Source organism: Heterodontus francisci, chromosome 2, assembly GCF_036365525.1.
Source record: "Heterodontus francisci isolate sHetFra1 chromosome 2, sHetFra1.hap1, whole genome shotgun sequence".
Lineage (NCBI taxonomy): Eukaryota > Metazoa > Chordata > Chondrichthyes > Heterodontiformes > Heterodontidae > Heterodontus > Heterodontus francisci.
In genome coordinates this window covers 117,236,246-117,254,768 of record NC_090372.1, presented here as the reverse complement: position 1 = coordinate 117,254,768, position 18,523 = coordinate 117,236,246, and the positions used below count along the sequence as shown (strand labels likewise).

The window sequence follows — 18,523 nt, the reverse complement described above, 5'->3', positions numbered from 1 at the left end:
ATAGAATAAACTTCAACATTTTAAGAGGCACAATCACTTATTTGGTATAAGTCCGTTTGAGGTATCTATTTCCGAAAATAAACTTAACTCCATAGGTTTATAATCTACGCCACTCTTTTGGACTCACATCTGGTCCTGACATTATATTAGAAAGCTCATGTGGAGAAATTAAATAAATAAAAACACTAGCGTATGTACTACTGTGATTCCAAATATTAGCACTTCTCGTGACGAAATGGTAGGGAAGCTGACCCTACAATAATCATATAAAGAAAAGCAAAAAAAAAAACTGCAGTTGTTGGAAATCTGAAACAAACTCGGCAAATGCTCAAATAGGTAGTCAGCGTCTGTTAAGATCCTAATGCGGAGGGGTCCACAGCCGAAACATGACTGCATTCGCCACAGATACCGACTAATCCCAGCCTTTATTGCAATGATGGTTGCAGAATATAGTCACAGTGTGTGTTGACATGCGTTGCCCAGTGTTGGACTTTACTCTGCTATGATACGCCTGAACCACCCTCCAGGCTGCAATAACCCCACGTGCTGCCCGCTCCCACACCGGACCTTGCGATGTTTCTGTTGCCGGACGCGCGGTGACGCGCGATGACGTGAGGGGCGCGCGGTGCCCAGGCGTTTTGTTTCAGTGAGAGCGCGAGACACTGTTAGAGTAACGACCGCGTCCGCGAGGCAGCGGCGAGGGAGAGGGCGCGCTTGAGTGGAGTCCGGGGCCGAGCTGCTCTGCCGGCATGTTAGCGGGCAGCTGCTATTGTGCTTTGGGTTCAGGGGCACCTGTCCCGCTGCGCCCCCAGGCTTCTCCTACTCCTCCCGGCGTGTCAGCGGCCGCGTGAGAGCCCCCGCGGAGCTCCAGGAATTTATTTATTTGGAGGAAGCAGTTGTGAGGTGTGGGAACCGTTTTTTCAAACAGCCGCCTCACAATCCGTTCATCATCTTTATCGGTGGCTGCTGTTGTAGTTGACTGTAAAACATGATGAAGACCGAGGCTTCAGGAGAGAGATCGACCCTCCGCAGCGCCTCTCCACACCGCAACGCTTACAGGACCGAGTTCCAGGCTCTCAAAACATCATTCAGTAAAACCGCCGGCAGCGCGGGGGTGGCAGCGGCCGCCACCGGAGGCGATGGAAAGGCGAGGGAAGGCTGCGAAAAACCACCAACGATGCAGCAGCAAACCCGGGGAAGGAAATACGGCTCCAATGTTAACCGAATCAAGAACATGCTGTTCATGCAGATGGGCATAGGGCCCGGCGAAGACAACGGGGCTTCTGCCCGCAGCAAAGGCGGCAGAGGGGCTTCCTCGTCCCCGCACCGGAGAGTCCGAGCCCGGGATGTGGCGCAGGTTGCAGCAGGCGCCCGTGTTAAGCTGGCTTCCAACGTGTCTGATCGGACAAGTCGCATCGACTCCAGGCGGGACGGGCCATCGACCTACTCCAAATTTTCGGAGACTCGCAAGCTGTTCGAGCAGAGCACTCGCGAGTCCATGGTCCCTTCCCACCAGTGCTCCCCCAAAAGGGAGAGGAAGGGCTCCCAGGATCAGCTACTAGACGAACTGCAAGGGATTGATGGCCTCCGCTCCCATAGAGGTAGCACCGAGTCTTTGGACAGCACCAGTCCCAGGACGGAGACCGTGTCTCCCACCGTCAGCCAGCTCAGTGCCGTCTTTGAGAACACCGAGCAGCAAAATCTGGCAGCTGGCGAAAGCGGGCTGTACTTTGCGAGTGGACACGGCTCCGCTGCCCCAAGCGCTTCGTCTAAAATAGCTGAACGGCTGAACGAGGAGCAACAGCCGGATTCCAAAACATCCACTAAGCAAGGTCAATATGGGATTTATTTTGTAAACCAAGATGCTGTAGGTTCACCTAGAACAAGTGAAAAGCAGCTAAATATCGCAAACCACGTGACCTTTCCAGCGGAGATCGTAAAAACAGACGTTTCTTTTAACCAGAACAGTGCAGTGGAGGTAAGGCAAGTTAAACGTGGGGTCAATGATAGTGTATACGATCATGATCAGGAACAAGGATCTACTAGCTATGACTTGGAGAAACACGCAAATATTGCTATGGTGGTGAAGCAATCCAATGTTTCAAACTTGCTAAAAAGCAATACTGTTGCAGCTGGAAAAGTGTCAGGTAAGCGAGGTTCAACAGCTAGCGAAAATTCCTCCGAGGAAAGTACAGCTGAACATGCCGGGACTCCAGTCATAAGTCGATCAGCTGACAAAAGTAGTGGGAAGGAATTTCCCAAAACAGAATCGAACGTTCAAAATGTGGAGACTGAGGGCTGCAGTGTGGAATCAGGAGATGAAGCTGGTTGGGAGCACACTTATGAGGACTCCGAAGAGCAAGTGGATAGCGATGAAAACAATTTTGAACCAGTTGTGGAATGTACAGAAGTAACAGGATTGTCCGATGAAGATAATATTCCTACCAAGAGGAAAGTTAAGTTCAGCACAGCTCCCATAAAAGTAAGTGAATCAGTAATGTATTGCAATGGCTGAGCATGTTATGGCATCTTAACAAATAAACCTGTCGTATATCCTTTAGAAATACAGTTGACATATCTTAATACAGAATAGCTAATTTTATTTATAATTTTTTAACTAGATGTGTAGTTATTTTTGGCTTTTAAAAATCTAAATTAAGTTAGGCTTGTGTACAAATCTAGTCAGAGCTGATTGTAAAGACACAATTTAGATTATTTTCAATGCAGTTTGAATGGTGAAGTGGACATACTTTTTTCAATTAATGATGCCTATTTCACCAGCGACAGTGGCAGTAGGTAGATCTAGATGGAAATCATGTTACATTGCTGTTGTAGAATGTTTCAAATGGGAAGGTATGACATAATATGGGTGGGATACAGGAATCTGGACTTGCAATGCAGCAGGAAAATGCAGCCCTTTCCTCTTGGCTTATGATTTACTACTTCAAAAGTTATAAATAACTTGGTTGTGACTGTAAGACATTCCCTGAAGTCTTCTTCTTTGGCCTCCTTATCTCGAGAGACAATGGATAAGCGCCTGGAGGTGGTCAGTGGTTTGTGAAGCAGCGCCTGGAGTGGCTTCAAAGGCCAATTCTAGAGTGACAGGCTCTTCCACAGGTGCTGCAGAGAAATTTGTTTGTCGGGGCTGTTACACAGTTGGCTCTCCCCTTGCGCCTCTGTCTTTTTTCCTGCCAACTACTAAGTCTCTTCGAATCGCCACACTTTAGCCCCGTCTTTATGGCTGCCCGCCAGCTCTGACGCACGCTGGCAACTGACTCCCACGACTTGTGATCAATGTCACAGGATTTCATGTCGCGTTTGCAGACGTCTTTAAAGCGGAGACATGGACGGCCGGTGGCGATACCAGTGGCGAGCCTGTGTCTTTGGGGATCCTGCCATCTTCCATGCGGCTCACATGGCCAAGCCATCTCAAGCGCCGCTGACTCAGTAGTGTGTATAAGCTGGGGATGTTGGCCGCCTCGAGGACTTCTGTGTTGGAGATACGGTCCTGCCACCTGATGCCAAGTATTCTCCGGAGGCAGCGAAGATGGAATGAATTGAGACGTCGCTCTTGGCTGACGTACGTTGTCCAGGCCTCGCTGCCATAGAGCAAGGTACTGAGGACACAGGCCTGATGCACTCGGACTTTTGTGTTCCGTGTCAGTGCGCCATTTTCCCACACTCTCTTGGCCAGTCTGGACATAGCAGTGGAAGCCTTTCCCATGCGCTTGTTGATTTCTGCATCTAGAGATGTTGAATGCATCTGTTTGATGCGTGGGTAAAATTCCATTTTCTTAGTTGAAAATATGGATATTTGGATGCGTTTTCAATTTTTTACCTGCAATCTTTGAAGTAGAACATGAATGGGTAATTGTTACTTTTCCTACAATGAATCAGGTTTCGCTGCGTGAGCTGTTCAGTCCATACAGTTCCTAATGTGTAACATAGCGACTGCACTTGTTGCTGTGAAAACAAAACATAAGTGTTGAAATTAAATTTAAACCCACTGTAGCTACTAATAGTTTGTAAAATGAGGAAAATGTCTGATGGCGGTGTGACTGGAAATGAACCGTAAAGCGTACCTCAGCTGTGTAGAACTAACCTCTAATCTTCAACCTCAAGTGACATCTACATGAATTAACAAGTATGTGTCCAAAGTCTGGCCTTGGCCTAAACATTTACTTGCACTAAATTCCTCATTATATATTTCATTTTAAAATTTCATATATTTAAAGCTAGTCTCAGCTTCTCACATCACACACAATAACAACTTGCATTTACATGGCTCTTTTAACATAAATGTTTCAAGGTGCTTCCCAGAGCCACAGACAAAAATAGCAATTAAAAAAAGTCCTGCATTTGTATAGCATCTTTCATGACCACGGATGTCCCCAAGCGCTTTACAACCAATCAAGTACTATTTTGAAGTTTAATCACTGTTGTAGTGTAGGAAACGTGGCAGCCAATTTGTGCACAGCAAGTCCCACCAACAGCAATGTGATAATGACCCGATAACATTTTTCTGTGGTGTTGATTAAGGGATAAATATTCGCCAGGGCACTGGGGATAACTCCCCTGCTCTTCAAAATAGTGCTGGGGGGGGTGGGGGTTTCTTTTCATCCACCTAAGAGGGCAAGGGAGACAGTGCAGCCATCTCTCAGTAATGCAGTGGAATGTCAACCTTGACTTTTGTGCTCAAAGGAGTGGGACTTGAACGCACAACCTTGTGACCCAGAGGCAAGAGTATTACCTTCTGAGCCACAGTGAACACCATGAAAGTCTTGTATTTATATGGCACCTTTAATAATGACCTCCGGATGTCCCAAAGAGCTTTGCAATCATACTTTTGAACTGTAGTCTTGGTTGTAATGTAGGAAACACAGTAGCTAATTTGCACACAGCAAGCTCCCACAAACAGCATTATGATAATGATTGCTGAGCTAAAGCTGATGAATGGGGTGGTCAGATGCTTGGTCAAAGAGGTGGGTTTAAGAAGGGCTTAAAAGAAGAGAGACAGATGGAGAGGTGTGGGGTTTAGGCAGGGAATTTTAGAATGTGGGATCTGGGGACGACTGCAGGCACAGTCCCAAATGGTGGTAAGAAATGAAGAGGGGAAGTGCAAAAGGCCAGGATCTAAGAAATAGAGAGTTGTGGGATATAGGGCTGGAGAATGTTGCAGAGATAGGGAAGGGATTTTAATATGAAGCTGACAATTTTAAATTGGAGGCATTGGTGGGTTGAGAGTCAACCTGAGTTACAAGGGCTGGCTGACAGGTCAGCAGGACTTGGTGACAATATTGAAAATGCTGGTCCCTTTAATTAAACAGGACTCATTTCAGTGTTAATAGAGAGCAGGTGATGCTCATTATAGTTTTGCATTTAAGGACTGGGTTTTTGCCCAGTGGGGGAGTTGCCTCTGGACAGAGTTAGTCCAGAAGGAAAATGAGAGTGGGAACTGATGTTTGGACTGAACTATGAATTGACAATAAAACAGTTGTGGATCAGAGACTGTCATTGGCTTCCTCATTTTGGTGTATCCGTAGGCGTTAACTGAATTAGAGTTTAAGTTTTAATAAATTTCACTTTTCTTTGAACCTAAGAAAGCCTGTTTGTGCTCATTTCTTTGCCTTATAATTGGAAAGCGGTGAACAAAGATTCACCAAGGGGGAGCTCAAAACACAGTGTGTTTAAAATTTAAATCCTGTTACAATAAGACCAGATGAAGGCTGAAAGATACCCCTAGATACTTCTCTCACCTGGTTGTGACAATTGTGACTTTGGTTGGTATTGTTTTGGTGCTGTTGTGGGGTTGGGTTGGGGTGGGATAGATGGTTGGTTGGGAATGTAAATCTCATTGGAGTGATTCAGACGGGATGGCAGGAAGGGTGTGCACAAATTTGAGGAGCAACAGCATGTTACAGAATATTGGAGAGGAAAAGGTAGCTGAAGCTGGGATTGGAGCTTGCAATGGACAGAGGGGTCAAAGGTGTTTTTTTTTCTAGGAGAGAGTAACAATGATGTTTTTGAGGGGAGGGAATTTTTAAAAATATTAGCCAACATAGAGCGTGAGAAGGGAAGTTGAGTAGTCAGCAGTTTAATGGGAATAAGATTGAAGACGAAGCAGGTGTAGCTCAAGGATAATGTGAGCTTATACTGCGCAAGAAGCAAGGGAGGGATGGGGGTTTTGGACTAAGGCAAGATGGGAACTAGGAGGATGTTTGTCTTGGTGGACAACAGTAATGGGGAAGCAACAGACACTTGAATGGATAGGCTCTATCCAAACTATAAAGATGTCCACATGCTTCCTGTACTTTTACTATTTTATTTTAGTAATGGAAATAAAATATTTTCCACCTGATTTCTATTGGAATGATAGTTTTCGCAGAAAGATAAGCATAGTCAATTCTCAAAGCAGTGATTAAAAAAAAAAAAACTGATTCAATATAATAGTTTGCCTTATTCAGTTGCTATAAATCAGTGGCCCTGAAGATAACACATCCAGAGTTAACATATCCTTTTTTTTAAAGCAACTGTATGCAACTTGTGGCCATTGGCCAATGAATCAAATTCAATGCATGATTTAGTCAACATATCCTGTAGTTCCTTTGGGAGCTTGTGCGTAAGGAAGATTTGGCTGAGTGGTTTTAACATCTCTGTCCCAAAGAAGTTGACAGTTGCTTCCTGATTGGTTATATACTGCCTTATCATTATTGGTGTAAATGCGCCCATCAGGAAGTAGTCTCTGGGTCCAGGGAATTAAAAAGGCTGAAACAGGATAACAGTGAAAGTCAGCAGGTGCAGAGAGGACTTGAAAAAAACCGCAGAGACCATAATGTGGTTGAACAAACCATACAGTAGACGAAGACACAGAAGATCAGAGCATACCATGCCAAGAAGCACAAAGGAGGCAATGTGGTTGGAGCACGTTGATTTTTTAATGTATGATGGATACAGCTTCTTTGTCTGGATTTTTATTGTTGCCCACTTCATGGTTTTGTCTTGTTCCCTGCTTCAAAAGGGTGGAGCAGCTATAAATTTATAACATTGTCTCCCTGCGTGATTAGGTTGGGAGTGTGGGGTAAGGAGGGGGAGAGGGGTGTGGAGTGTAACAGTGGAAGACCCATTCTTGTAAAATCCTGTTTGTTGTATTGTTCAGCACCAGTTGAGGTAGCTTGCAAGGATCTGGTATTTCTACAGTGCAGTAAGATGATATCTCTCGTGAGAATTTCATTAGCGTCACTGGTCAAATGCTTCCCAGCACATACTTCATTCTTCCTTGCTTGTTGATGTTAGATTCACTGACATCATGATCTGATGGATGTCGTGGAGATGTTCCATAATCAACTATGCTACTTAATCTGCTACAGGGCTTCCAAATCTGCCTGTGTTTGAACCATTTAGAACCTGCATAAGCCTACAAATTTATATTCACAGTTATGATTTGGCAGCTGTTACCATCACTTGATATCTGATAACACTTTGTCACTGGAATGCCACCAGTATAGTGCAGTGGCTGGTGGTATAAGTAGATGATCTTTGATTACGGAGAGTAGTTAAAACCATTGTAGTGCAGAAGGCAAGAAATGCTGGATTCACTCAGCAGGTCTGGCAGCATCTGTGGAAAGAGAAGTAGAGTTAACGTTTCGGGTCAGTGACCCTTCTTCGGAACTGACAAATATTAGAAAAGTCACAGATTATAAACAAGTGAGGTGGGGGTTGGGCAAGAGATAACAAAGGAGAAGGTGCAGATTGGACCAGGCCACATAGCTGACCAAAAGGTCACGGAGCAAAGGCAAACAATATGTTAATGGTGTGTTGAAAGACAAAGCATTAGTACAGATTAGGTGTGAATATACTGAATATTGAACATCAGCAAGTGCAAACCTGAAGAAAAACAACCTGAAAAAAACAGTGGGTGAGCAAACTGAACAAACTAAGATGAACTGAAATAAATACAAAAAAAGATGGTAAAAAATGTAAAAAGGAATGCCAAAAATTTCAATAATTTCAGAGCATGACAGCCCCCCACTTTACTTTCATTTTTAGTCATTTTTAGTTATTTTTTTTTTGGCATTCCTTTTTACATTTTTTACAATCTTTTTTTGTATTTATTTCAGTTCATCTTAGTTTGTTCAGTTTGCTCACCCACTGTTTTTTTCAGGTTGTTTTTCTTCAGGTTTGCACTTGCTGATGTTCAATATTCAGTATATTCACACCTAATCTGTACTAATGCTTTGTCTTTCAACACACCATTAACATATTGTTTGCCTTTGCTCCGTGACCTTTTGGTCAGCTATGTGGCCTGGTCCAATCTGCACCTTCTTTGTTATCTCTTGCCCAACCCCCACCTCACTTGTTTATAATCTGTGACTTTTCTAATATTTGTCAGTTGAGAAGTAGTGCAGAAGGCAGTCAGTTTGCCCATCACATCTTTTCTAGAGCAGCCCAAAACTAATCTCTCTGCCCTACTCCTTCCCTATGGCCCTGCATCCTCTTTTGCTTCAAATATTTATTCCAGTTTCATTTAAAATATGTAGGGATGCCTTTGGGAATTATTGGGTGCAAGTTCAACTGTAGCCCCATAGGCATTTTTGGACACATGAAGCATTATCCAATTCACATCATGATAATTAAAAAATGCCAGACTTTGTTAAAAAAGCATGTTTGAAATATTTTAGCAAATAGACCCAGACCTAGCTATATCTGATGCCTTTGATAAATGTAAAGTTGACAACTTAAAAGTGCACCAGTACTGCAGAGTGTAGGAATGCCTGAAGTACTGTGCCTGTGGGTATATGTAAAGTCCTTGCCAGTGTTTTTGGTTTGTTAAGACAGGTGTTGTTACAAATGTTGATGTTGCTTATGGAATAGTGTGAAATAGTGAATTGCCATATGTCTAATCAGTGCCACAAACTCTGCTGATCCTTTCTATGAAGCAGAGTTCTTTTGGTGCCTTCATTCTTTGGCAGTTCTTTAAATCTTTGTGTGTCTGTGGGAAAGTCTGTTTTTTCTACCAAAGTTTTATAATTATGCCAGTCTTGAGTTCCACTGGGAGGTTTTGTTTTGATTTTTTTTTCATTGTCCATCAAACATTATTTACTGAACATTCCTGTTCTATTATCAGCATGCAGTATTTAGGTATCAAGTATCCTCTTGTGGAAGCTCTTGGGTATTTTACTATATAGAATTCAGCATTCAGAAGTTAATGGTTTTGTAGCTATTAAATGATTAAATGGAAATGCAGCATAGGCATTGTCTGTGAAAAACATTAATATGTTTGGCTGTGGGTTCAATATAAATGTTTTCACATTCTGTGAAATTTGTGGACTACACCAATTTGAATTGCTACCCACAGAAGATTCTTGTAATATTGGATTTACTTTTTTTTTATGCATTCATGGGATGTGGGCGTCACTGGCCAGGCCAGCATTTATTGCCCATCCATAATTGCCCTTGAGAAGGTGGTGGTGAGTTGCCTTCTTGAACCGCTGCAGTCCATGTGAGGTAGGTGCACTCACAGTGCTGTTAGGAAGGGAGTTCCAAGATTTTGACCCAGCGACAGTGAAGGAACGGCGATATAGTTCCAAGTCAGGATGGTGTGTGACTTGGAGGGGAATTTGCAGGTGGTGTTCCCATGCGTCTGCTACTCTTGTCCTTCGAGGTGGTAGAGGTCGTGGGTTGAGAAGGTGCTGTCGAAGGAGCCTTGGTGCGTTGCCAACATATCTTGACAGGAGTTGGATTTCCAGAATTAATCCTTATCTCACACAGCTGTCATACTTTTTCCACACATATACACTACAAGCAGTTGACTATTTGGCACATGTTTATACGTTTATATCTCTCTAGAATAGAGAAAAACTGCTTAGATTGCTTACTCCAGTGCTTAGTGAATGAGATAAAGCCGATACCTACTGGATTTATATAATAACTGGAGAGAGATTATGTAATCTAGTCACATAGATGCATAGGATGGACAGCAGGGAAGAGACATCATCTAGAGATAGGCAAAAGACACAAGTTGTCTTTTGGTTCCAACTTGCAAACTGTATAGAGAGCAGGGCTCGAGGCCCTTATGTACCTGACGACCGGAGCGGCGGCAGGCAGACCTGGGAGGAGGCGGGTCCTGTAGAAAGAGAGGATGGGTCGCGAGGCCCTTGCCCACCTGAGGACCGGAGTGGCAGCGCCCTCTCGCCCTCTCTCTCTCTCTCTCTCGCCCTCTCTCTCTCTCTCTCGCCCTCTCTCTCTCTCTCTCGCCCTCTCTCTCTCTCTCTCGCCCTCTCTCTCTCTCTCTCGCCCTCTCTCTCTCTCTCTTGCCCTCTCTCTCTCTCTCTCTCGCCCTCTCTCTCTCTCTCTCTCGCCCTCTCTCTCTCTCTCTCTCGCCCTCTCTCTCTCTCTCTCTCGCCCTCTCTCTCTCTCTCTCTCGCCCCCTCTCTCTCTCTCTCTCTCGCCCTCTCTCTCTCTCTCTCTCGCCCTCTCTCTCTCTCTCTCTCGCCCCCTCTCTCTCTCTCTCTCGCCCTCTCTCTCTCGCCCTCTCGCCCTCTCTCTCTCGCCCTCTCGCCCTCTCTCTCTCGCCCTCTCTCCCTCTCTCTCGCCCCCTCCCTCTCTCTCGCCCTCCCTCCCTGCGAGGAGCTGCGGATTGGTTCAATGTGGAGCATTCGCGATGCTGAGATCTTTGTGGATAGCACGTTCAGTGACGTTGTCACATCGCAGGCAAATGCTGCAAAGGCAGAAAGGGAATGGGTGACCACCAGGCAGAGTAGAGGAAGGTAGGTAGTGCAGGAGTCCCCTGTAGCCATCCCCTCTCTTAACAGATATACCGCTTTGGATATTGTTGGAGGAGATGGCTCAGGGGAAAGCAGCAAGAGCCAAGTTCATGGCACCTTGGGAAGGCAGGAAGAAGAGTGGCAGGGCTATAGTGATCGGGGATTCAACGTAAAGGGAACAGACAGGCGTTTCTGCAGTCGCAGAAGAGACTCCAGGATGGTATGTTGCCTCCCTGGTGCGAGGGTCAAGGATGTCTTTGAGCGGCTGCAGGACATTCTGAGGGGTGAGGGCGAGCAGCCAGTTTAGTTTAGTTTAGAGATACAGCACTGAAACAGGCCCTTCAGCCCACCGAGTCTGTGCCGACCATCAACCACCCATTTATACTAATCCTACACTAATTCCATATTCCTACCACATCCCTGTTGTCGTGATACATATCGGTATGAATGGCATAAGTCAAATAAATGGAAGAGGTCCTACAAGCTGAATATAGGGAGTTAGGGTGTAAATTAAAAAGTAAGACCTCAAAGGTGGTAACCTCAGGATTACTGTCAGTGCCATGTGCTAGCGAGAGCAGAAATAGCAGGATATGTCAGATGCATATGTGGCTGGAGAAATGGTGTAGGGGGGTGGAATTCAGATTCCTGGGACATTGGACTGGTTCTGGGGAAGATGGGACCAGTACAAGCTGCATCTGGGCAGGACAGGGACCAATTTACTCGGCGGGGGGCGGGGTGCGGGTGGGGGTTGGGAGGTGTGGGGTGTTTGCTCGTGCTTTCGGGGAGCGTTTAAACTAGAATAGCAGGGGAATGGGAATCTGAGCAGAGAGACAGAGGAGGGGGAAACAACATAGAAATGCAAGACAGAAAGGTAAGAAGCAAAAGTGGAATGCAGAGAAAACAAGGGTGAGAAACAAATGGGGCCATAGTGCAAAAATAGAAACATAGAAAATAGGAGTAGGCCCTTCAGGCCTGCTCTGCCATTCAAAAAAGATCATGGCTGATAGTCTAATTCAGTACCCTGTTCCTGCTTTTTCCCCATATCCCTTCATCCCTTTGGCATTAAGAAATATATCTATCTCCTTCTTGAATATATTTAATGATTTGGCCTCCACTGCCTTCTGCTGTAGAGAATTCCACAGGTTCACCACCTTGAGTGAAGAAATTTCTCCTCATCTCGGTTCTAAATGGCAAATCCCGTATCCTGAGACTGTGACCCCCTGGTTCTGGACTTCCCTGCTATCGGGAACATCTTCCCTGCATCTAGCCTGTGTAGTCCTGTTAGAATTTTATAGGTTTCTATGAGATCCCCTCTCATTCTTCTAAACTCTAGTGAATGTAGGCCTAGTCAACCCAATCTCTCCTCATACTTCAGTCCTGCCATCCCAGGAATCAGCCTGGTAAATCTTCTTTGCACTCCCTCCATGGCAAGAACATCCTTCCTCAGATAAGGAGACCAAAACTCCACACAGTACTCCAGATATGGTCTCACCAAGGCCCTCTATAACTGCAGTTAGATATCCTTGCTCCTGTACTCAAATCCTCTTGCAATGAAGGCCAACATACCATTTGCCTTCCTAATTTGCTTGCTGCAGCTGAATGCTTGCTTTCAGCGACTGGTGTACAAGAACACCCAGGTCTCGTTGCACCTCCCCCTTTCCTAATCTATCACCATTCAGATGATCGCCTTTCTGTTTTTATAAACAAAGTGGATAACCTCACATTTATCCACATTATATTGAATCTGCCATGCTTTTGCCCACTCACCCAACTTGTCCAAATCACATTGGAGCCTCTTTGCATCCACCCCACAGCTCACTTACTACCCCCCCCCCCCCCCCCCAGCTTTGTGTCGTCTGCAAACTTGGAAATGTTACATTTAGTTCCCTCACCCTAGTCATTAATATATATTATGAATAGCTGGGGCCCAAGCATTGGTCCCTGCGGTACCCCACTAGTCATTGCCTGCCACCAGGAACAAGACCCGTTTATTCCTACTCTGTTCCCTGTCTGTCAGCCAATTCTCAATCCATGCCAGTTTATTAGCCCCCCAATCCCATGTTGTTTAATTTTGCACACTAACCTCTTATGTGGGACCTTTATCCAAAAGCTTTCTGAAAATCCAAGTACACTGCATCCATTGGTTCTCCCTTATCTATTCTACTAGTTACATCCTTCAAAAAACTCCAGTAGATTTGTTAAGCATTATTTCCCTTTCGTAAACCCATGCTGACTTTTCCCAATCATGTTTATGCTTTCCAGGCGTTCTGCTATCACATCCTTCATAATAGACTCTCGCATTTTCCCTACTACTGATGTAAGGCTCACTGGTCTGTAGTTCCCTGTTTTTTTCCTCCCTCCTTTTTTAAATAGTGGGGTTACATTTGCCACTCTCCAATCTGTAGGAACTGCTCCAGAGTCTATAGAATTTTGGAAGATGACCACCAATGCATCCACTATTTCCAGGGTCACTTCCTTTTGTACTCTGGGGTGTAGATTATCAGGCCCTGGGGATTTGTCAGTCTTCAACCCCATTAATTTCCCTAGAACTATTTTTTTTTTTTTTACTAATACTGATTTACTTCAGTTCCTCCCTCTCATTAGACCCTTGGTTCCCTAACATTTCTGGGAGGTTATTTGTGTCCTCCTTTGTGAAGACAGAACCAAAGTATGTGTTTAACTGTTCTGCCATTTCTTTGTTCCCCATTATAAATTCCCCCATTTCTGACTGTAAGGGACCTACATTTGACTTCACTAATCTTTTTCTCTTCACATATTTATAGAAGCTTTGACAGTCAATTTTTATGTTCCCTGTAAGTTTACTCTCATACTCCACTTTCCCCTGCTTAATCAACCTCTTTCTCCTCCTTTGCTGAATTCTAAACTGCTCCTAATCCTCAGACTTGCTTTTTCTGGCAATTTTATATGCCTCATCTTTGGATCTAATACTATCCCTAATTTCTTTTGTAAGCCATGGTTGAGCCACCTTTCCTGTTTTCTTTTTGCTCTAGACAGGAATGAATAATTGTTGTAATTCATGCACATGTTCTTTAAATATTATCCATTGCCTATCCACTGACAACCTTTTTAGTAAAATTCCCCAATCTACCATGGCCAACTCATGCCTCATACCTTCATAGTTTCCTTTTATTTAGATTCTGGACCCTCGTTTTGGATTCAACTATTAGAATTCTTCATTAAGATGGAGAGTATATCATGTTCTGGTCGTTCCTCCCCAAGGGACCTCGCACAACAAGATTGTTAATTAATCCTTTCTCATTGCACAATACCCAGTCTACTGTTCTTTAGTTGATTCCGCAACGTGTTGGTCTAAAAAAAGGTCACTTACCCACTGCAGGAAATCATCCTCCACAGTATTATTGCTAATTTGGTTTGACCAATCTGTATGTAGATTAAAATCACCCATGATTACAGTTGTAGCCTTATTACATGCGTCTCTAATTTCCTGTTTAATGCCATTCCTTACATCTCCACTACTGTTTGCGGGCCTAGTGACAACCCCCACTGACATTTTCTGCTCCTTGGTGTTTCTTAGCTCCACCCATACAGATTCCACATCATGATTTTCTGAGCCAATATCCTTCCTCACTATTGCATTGATTTCCTCCTTTACTAACAACGCTACCCCTCCTCCTTTCCTTTTTTGCCTTTCCTTTCTAAATACCCTTGGATGTTCAGTTCCCATCCTTGGTCACCTTGTAGCCATGTCTCCGTAATCGCTACTAAATCATAACCGTTTATATCTATTTGCGTTATAAATCTAATAAGTACTGAAATAAAGCTAAGATGACTAACAATGTTAAAAAGACAAGTCATAAAATATATGCACGAGATAGATATATTAATGCCAAAGGGATCAAGGGATATGGGGAGAAAGTGGGAAGAGGGTACTGAATTAGATGATCAACCATGATCTTTATTGAATGGCGGAGAAGGGCCGAATGGCCTACTCCTATTTTCTATGTTTCTGTAACTACTGGGAGCGCAATGATGATATACAATACTTTTGTACCGCAAATTTCAGTACACATTTGAATCTGCACTGAATTTGCCTAGGAACCAAACCCTTAATATGGAGTTGAAATGGCAACAGTTCAAAGGTAATAATTTCTCCTCCCACAACTCCTCCAGCACCCCCGCCACCCATCCCAGTGCCTAGATCACTCAAAATTATAGTCACTAAAAACAATGGTGAATATTTGCATTCAGTGCCTGCATTAATAGAAGTATTCATGGTTACAATTCTTAGTTGGTTTGATATTTTATTTGTTGAGGTTCTCAGTAGTTAAAAGGCCATTGATTCCTCTTTGGGGAGTTTTCAGACAGTCTCTGCTAGAGGTAGGAACAGCCTGATCTGGTCTATAATAGTGTCATGGTTGCTACTAAACACAATGTGGTTTTTGCTTTTGTGTGTTTAGAGTATATCATTTTAATATTCATTGGAAAAGTAAGCGTGATAGATTAATTGGAGTCAAGGTTGACTATAGAATTTCACAAGTTGAAGCTGAAACCTTGTTTACTGAAAAGAACTGTGCACTTAATTTTGACAGTGGAAACTCATAATTAGAAACTGCTGTTCTATGCACTGTTTTCCTAACTGATCTTAGTGGTAGCTATAGATCTTTAAAAATAAAATTGTTGATACCGTCCTTAGAATACGTCAAATGTTACACTTCTATTACAGGTAATTGTTCCTAGATCTCACCAGGAAAATGTTCTGTTTGCATAATAAATCATCATAGATTATTGTATTCTCAACTCTGAAGAAAGATGGCTTAGTATGCTGAGGAAAAACGTGTAAACTGGTCCACTTCTGGAAGACTTGTGTATTGTAAATGGAGGAAGGAAAGATTTCTTAATCAAGTTAGACAAGGTTTGTGCTAAAGGTCATAGTTTTTAATCATGCCAAAGGTGGTGTTTTAATAATAGTTGTTTGCCTTATTATTTATCACAAAGTTCTTTGCCAGGTTAAAATGATTATTCTTTTTGGCAGCCTCTGTAAGACTTGTTTCGAAACTATGAAGAATACTTTCATGCATCCAGATGTTCTATCTTTTTCAAGAACCTGCTGCAATTACTGTAGTAAGTTGCTGAAAACTAACAGTGAAAATATTTTTAGTGCATAAGTATTCAAAAATGACTGGCTGTGTACATTTTTTTAGCCACAGGTACGTTTGATCACTGTATAATGCCTTTATATATTATAAGTATGTTGAAACTCTGACTTAGGGCAGCAAATGGCTCTTTGTTTATGATGACCCATTATTATCTGTGAACTCAACACTTTCCATCTGAGAAAATATTTTGTAAAAGGAGAGTTTTGGATTTTTTGATTGGAAAGATTTGCTACAGTTTTGTATAAAGAATCTGATTTGTAACTTTCTGCAGATTAAAATCAGGTGAATTGAACATATTGCAGTTCTTCTTTTGGGCCTCCTTATCTCGAGAGACAATGGATACGCGCCTGGAGGTGGTAAGTGGTTTGTGAAGCAGCGCCTGGAGTGGCTATAAAGGCCAATTCTAGAGTGACAGGCTCTTCCACAGGTGCTGCAGAGAAATTTGTTTGTCGGGGCTGTTGCACAGTTGGCTCTCCCCTTGCGCCTCTGTCTTTTTTCCTGCCAACTACTAAGTCTCTTCGACTCGCCACATTTTAGCCCTGTCATTATGGCTGCCCGCCAGCTCTGGCGAACGCTGGCAACTGACTCCCACGACTTGTGATCAATGTCACAGGATTTCATGTCGCGTTTAAAGACGTCTTTATAGCGGAGACATGGACGGCCGGTGGGTCTGATACCAGTGGCGAGCTCGCTGTACAATGTATATTTGGGGATCCTGCCATCTTCCATGCGGCTCACCTGGCCAAGCCATCTCAAGCGCCGCTGACTCAGTAGTGTGTACAAGCTGGGGATGTTAGCCGCTTCGAGGACTTCTGTGTTGGAGATACGGTCCTGCCACCTGATGCCAAGTATTCTCCGGAGGCAGCGAAGATGGAATGCAGTATGCTGACAATTTGAAAGCTTGGTCTGTGACAGTATTTCAAAGGACAAAGTTTTGTCAAGAGTTTATATGGCTTTTGTTTTCTGTAAAGAGCTTTTGCACATCCCATTAGCTCCATTTATGTAGTTAAATTAGGTCTTTGTTTGCTGTTTACAGTTTGGTTTGGTGCAGGTTTAAATTTGGTGAGCTGATATTAGCTTGACTTAGTTGGCAGTGCTTTAGAGCAGTATTTTCCCAGCTAAGTGGCGGCAGGATCTGGTGTGTATGCTGTGGTTAAAGTCCCTGAAATTGACATTGGGTCTGGATCCCAAAGTCTTCCAGCTTTCCCTGGGGCGAATTCTGAGTCCGGTGGGAACACTCCCCCCGCCTCCCTCCAGTCTGAGAGTCTGATGGGAAAGCAATTGAGCCAATTAAAAAAGCAATTAACAGCATTTCTAGCCCTAGATTCCTTCTTTCCCAGCAGTGCATTATTCCACACTGTGTTTGCACCTCAGCAGGGCCACTGAGGTGAGTGCACAGCAGGAAGTGCTTCTTCTGTGAAACTGACGAGCTGGGAAGACTTGGATCAGTTACACTGAAGAGCTTCAGCCATGGCCAGGTGAGAGACTGCTGTTCAAAGCACTTCTTCTTTGAGTGCTATCGTTGCTTCACAAGTGATTGCCAACATCTTGGAAGATGCTGCACTTCCCTGCTGACAGCCTTCAACACAGCGTGGGAGCAGCTTATGCAGCTCAACCTGCACCTCTGCTGAGGGGTAAGAGCAGAATCCACACCTTTGCCAACAGTTCCGACAGCAGTAGGAGTAATACCAACAGTAGCATCAGCTGCCTTCTCCTCAACCACATGCCCCTCCACAGGGCTGAGGGGATGAACACAGATCCAGCTGGACGGAGGGGAGGTCGCAACACTTTTTACCTCTTTTTTTTTTAAATAGTGGGGTTACATTAGCTACCCTCCAATCTGTCGGAACTGTTCCAGAGTCTATGGAATTTTGAAAAATGACCAGCAATGCATCTACTATTTCTAGGGCCACTTCCTTAAGTCCTCTGGGATGTAGATTATCAGGTCCTGGGGATTTATCGGCCTTCAATCCCATCAATTTCCCGAACACCATTTCCCTACTAATACTGCTTTCATACAGTTACTCCTTCTCACGAGACCCTATGTTCCCCAACATTTCTGGGAGGTAATTTGTGTCCTCCTTTGTGAAGACACAGCCAAAGTGTGTATTTAATTGGTCTGCAATTTCTTTGTTCCCCATTATAAATTCCCCTGTTTCTGATTGTAAGGGATCTACATTTGTCTTCACTAATCTTTTTCTCTTCACAAATCTGTAGAAGCTTTTGCAGTCAGTTTTTATGTTCTCTGCAAGCCTACTCTCGTACTCTATTTTCCCCTTCTTAATCAATCCCTTTGTCCTCCTTTGCTGAATTCTAAACTGCACCCAATCCTCAGGTTTTCTGCTTGTTCTGGCCATTTTATATTTCTGCTCCTTGGATCTAATACTATCCCTAATTTCTTTTGTAAGCCATGGTTGAGCTACCCTTCCTGTTTTATTTTTGCGCCAGACAGGAATGAACAATTGTAATTCAGCCAAAGCGCTCTTTAAATGCTAGCCATTGCCTATCCACTGTCAACCCTTTAAGTGACATTCCCCAATCTATCATAGACAACTCTCGTCTCCTACCTTCATAGTTTCCTTTATTTAGATTCAGGACCCGAGTCTCGGAATCAACACTCTC

The 18,523-nt window shown here is 43.8% G+C and overlaps 1 protein-coding gene across 10 annotated transcripts in view; it reads left to right on the top strand.

The window, feature by feature from the left end:
* The first annotated feature begins 595 nt into the window (after positions 1-595).
* The window catches only part of ppp1r9a (protein phosphatase 1, regulatory subunit 9A), a 358,146-nt gene continuing 340,218 nt past the window's right edge, over positions 596-18,523 (top strand). For 4 of the 10 annotated variants that reach the window (XM_068009859.1, XM_068009863.1, XM_068009853.1 and 1 more), the window contains exon 1: positions 596-2,482. In XM_068009859.1, coding sequence (XP_067865960.1) covers positions 989-2,482 — 1,494 coding nt within the window. In that variant the 5' untranslated portion in view covers positions 596-988. The remainder of the gene's footprint in view (positions 2,483-18,523) is intronic. The other 6 variants (XM_068009864.1, XM_068009867.1, XM_068009866.1 and 3 more) reach the window with 2 other exon arrangements.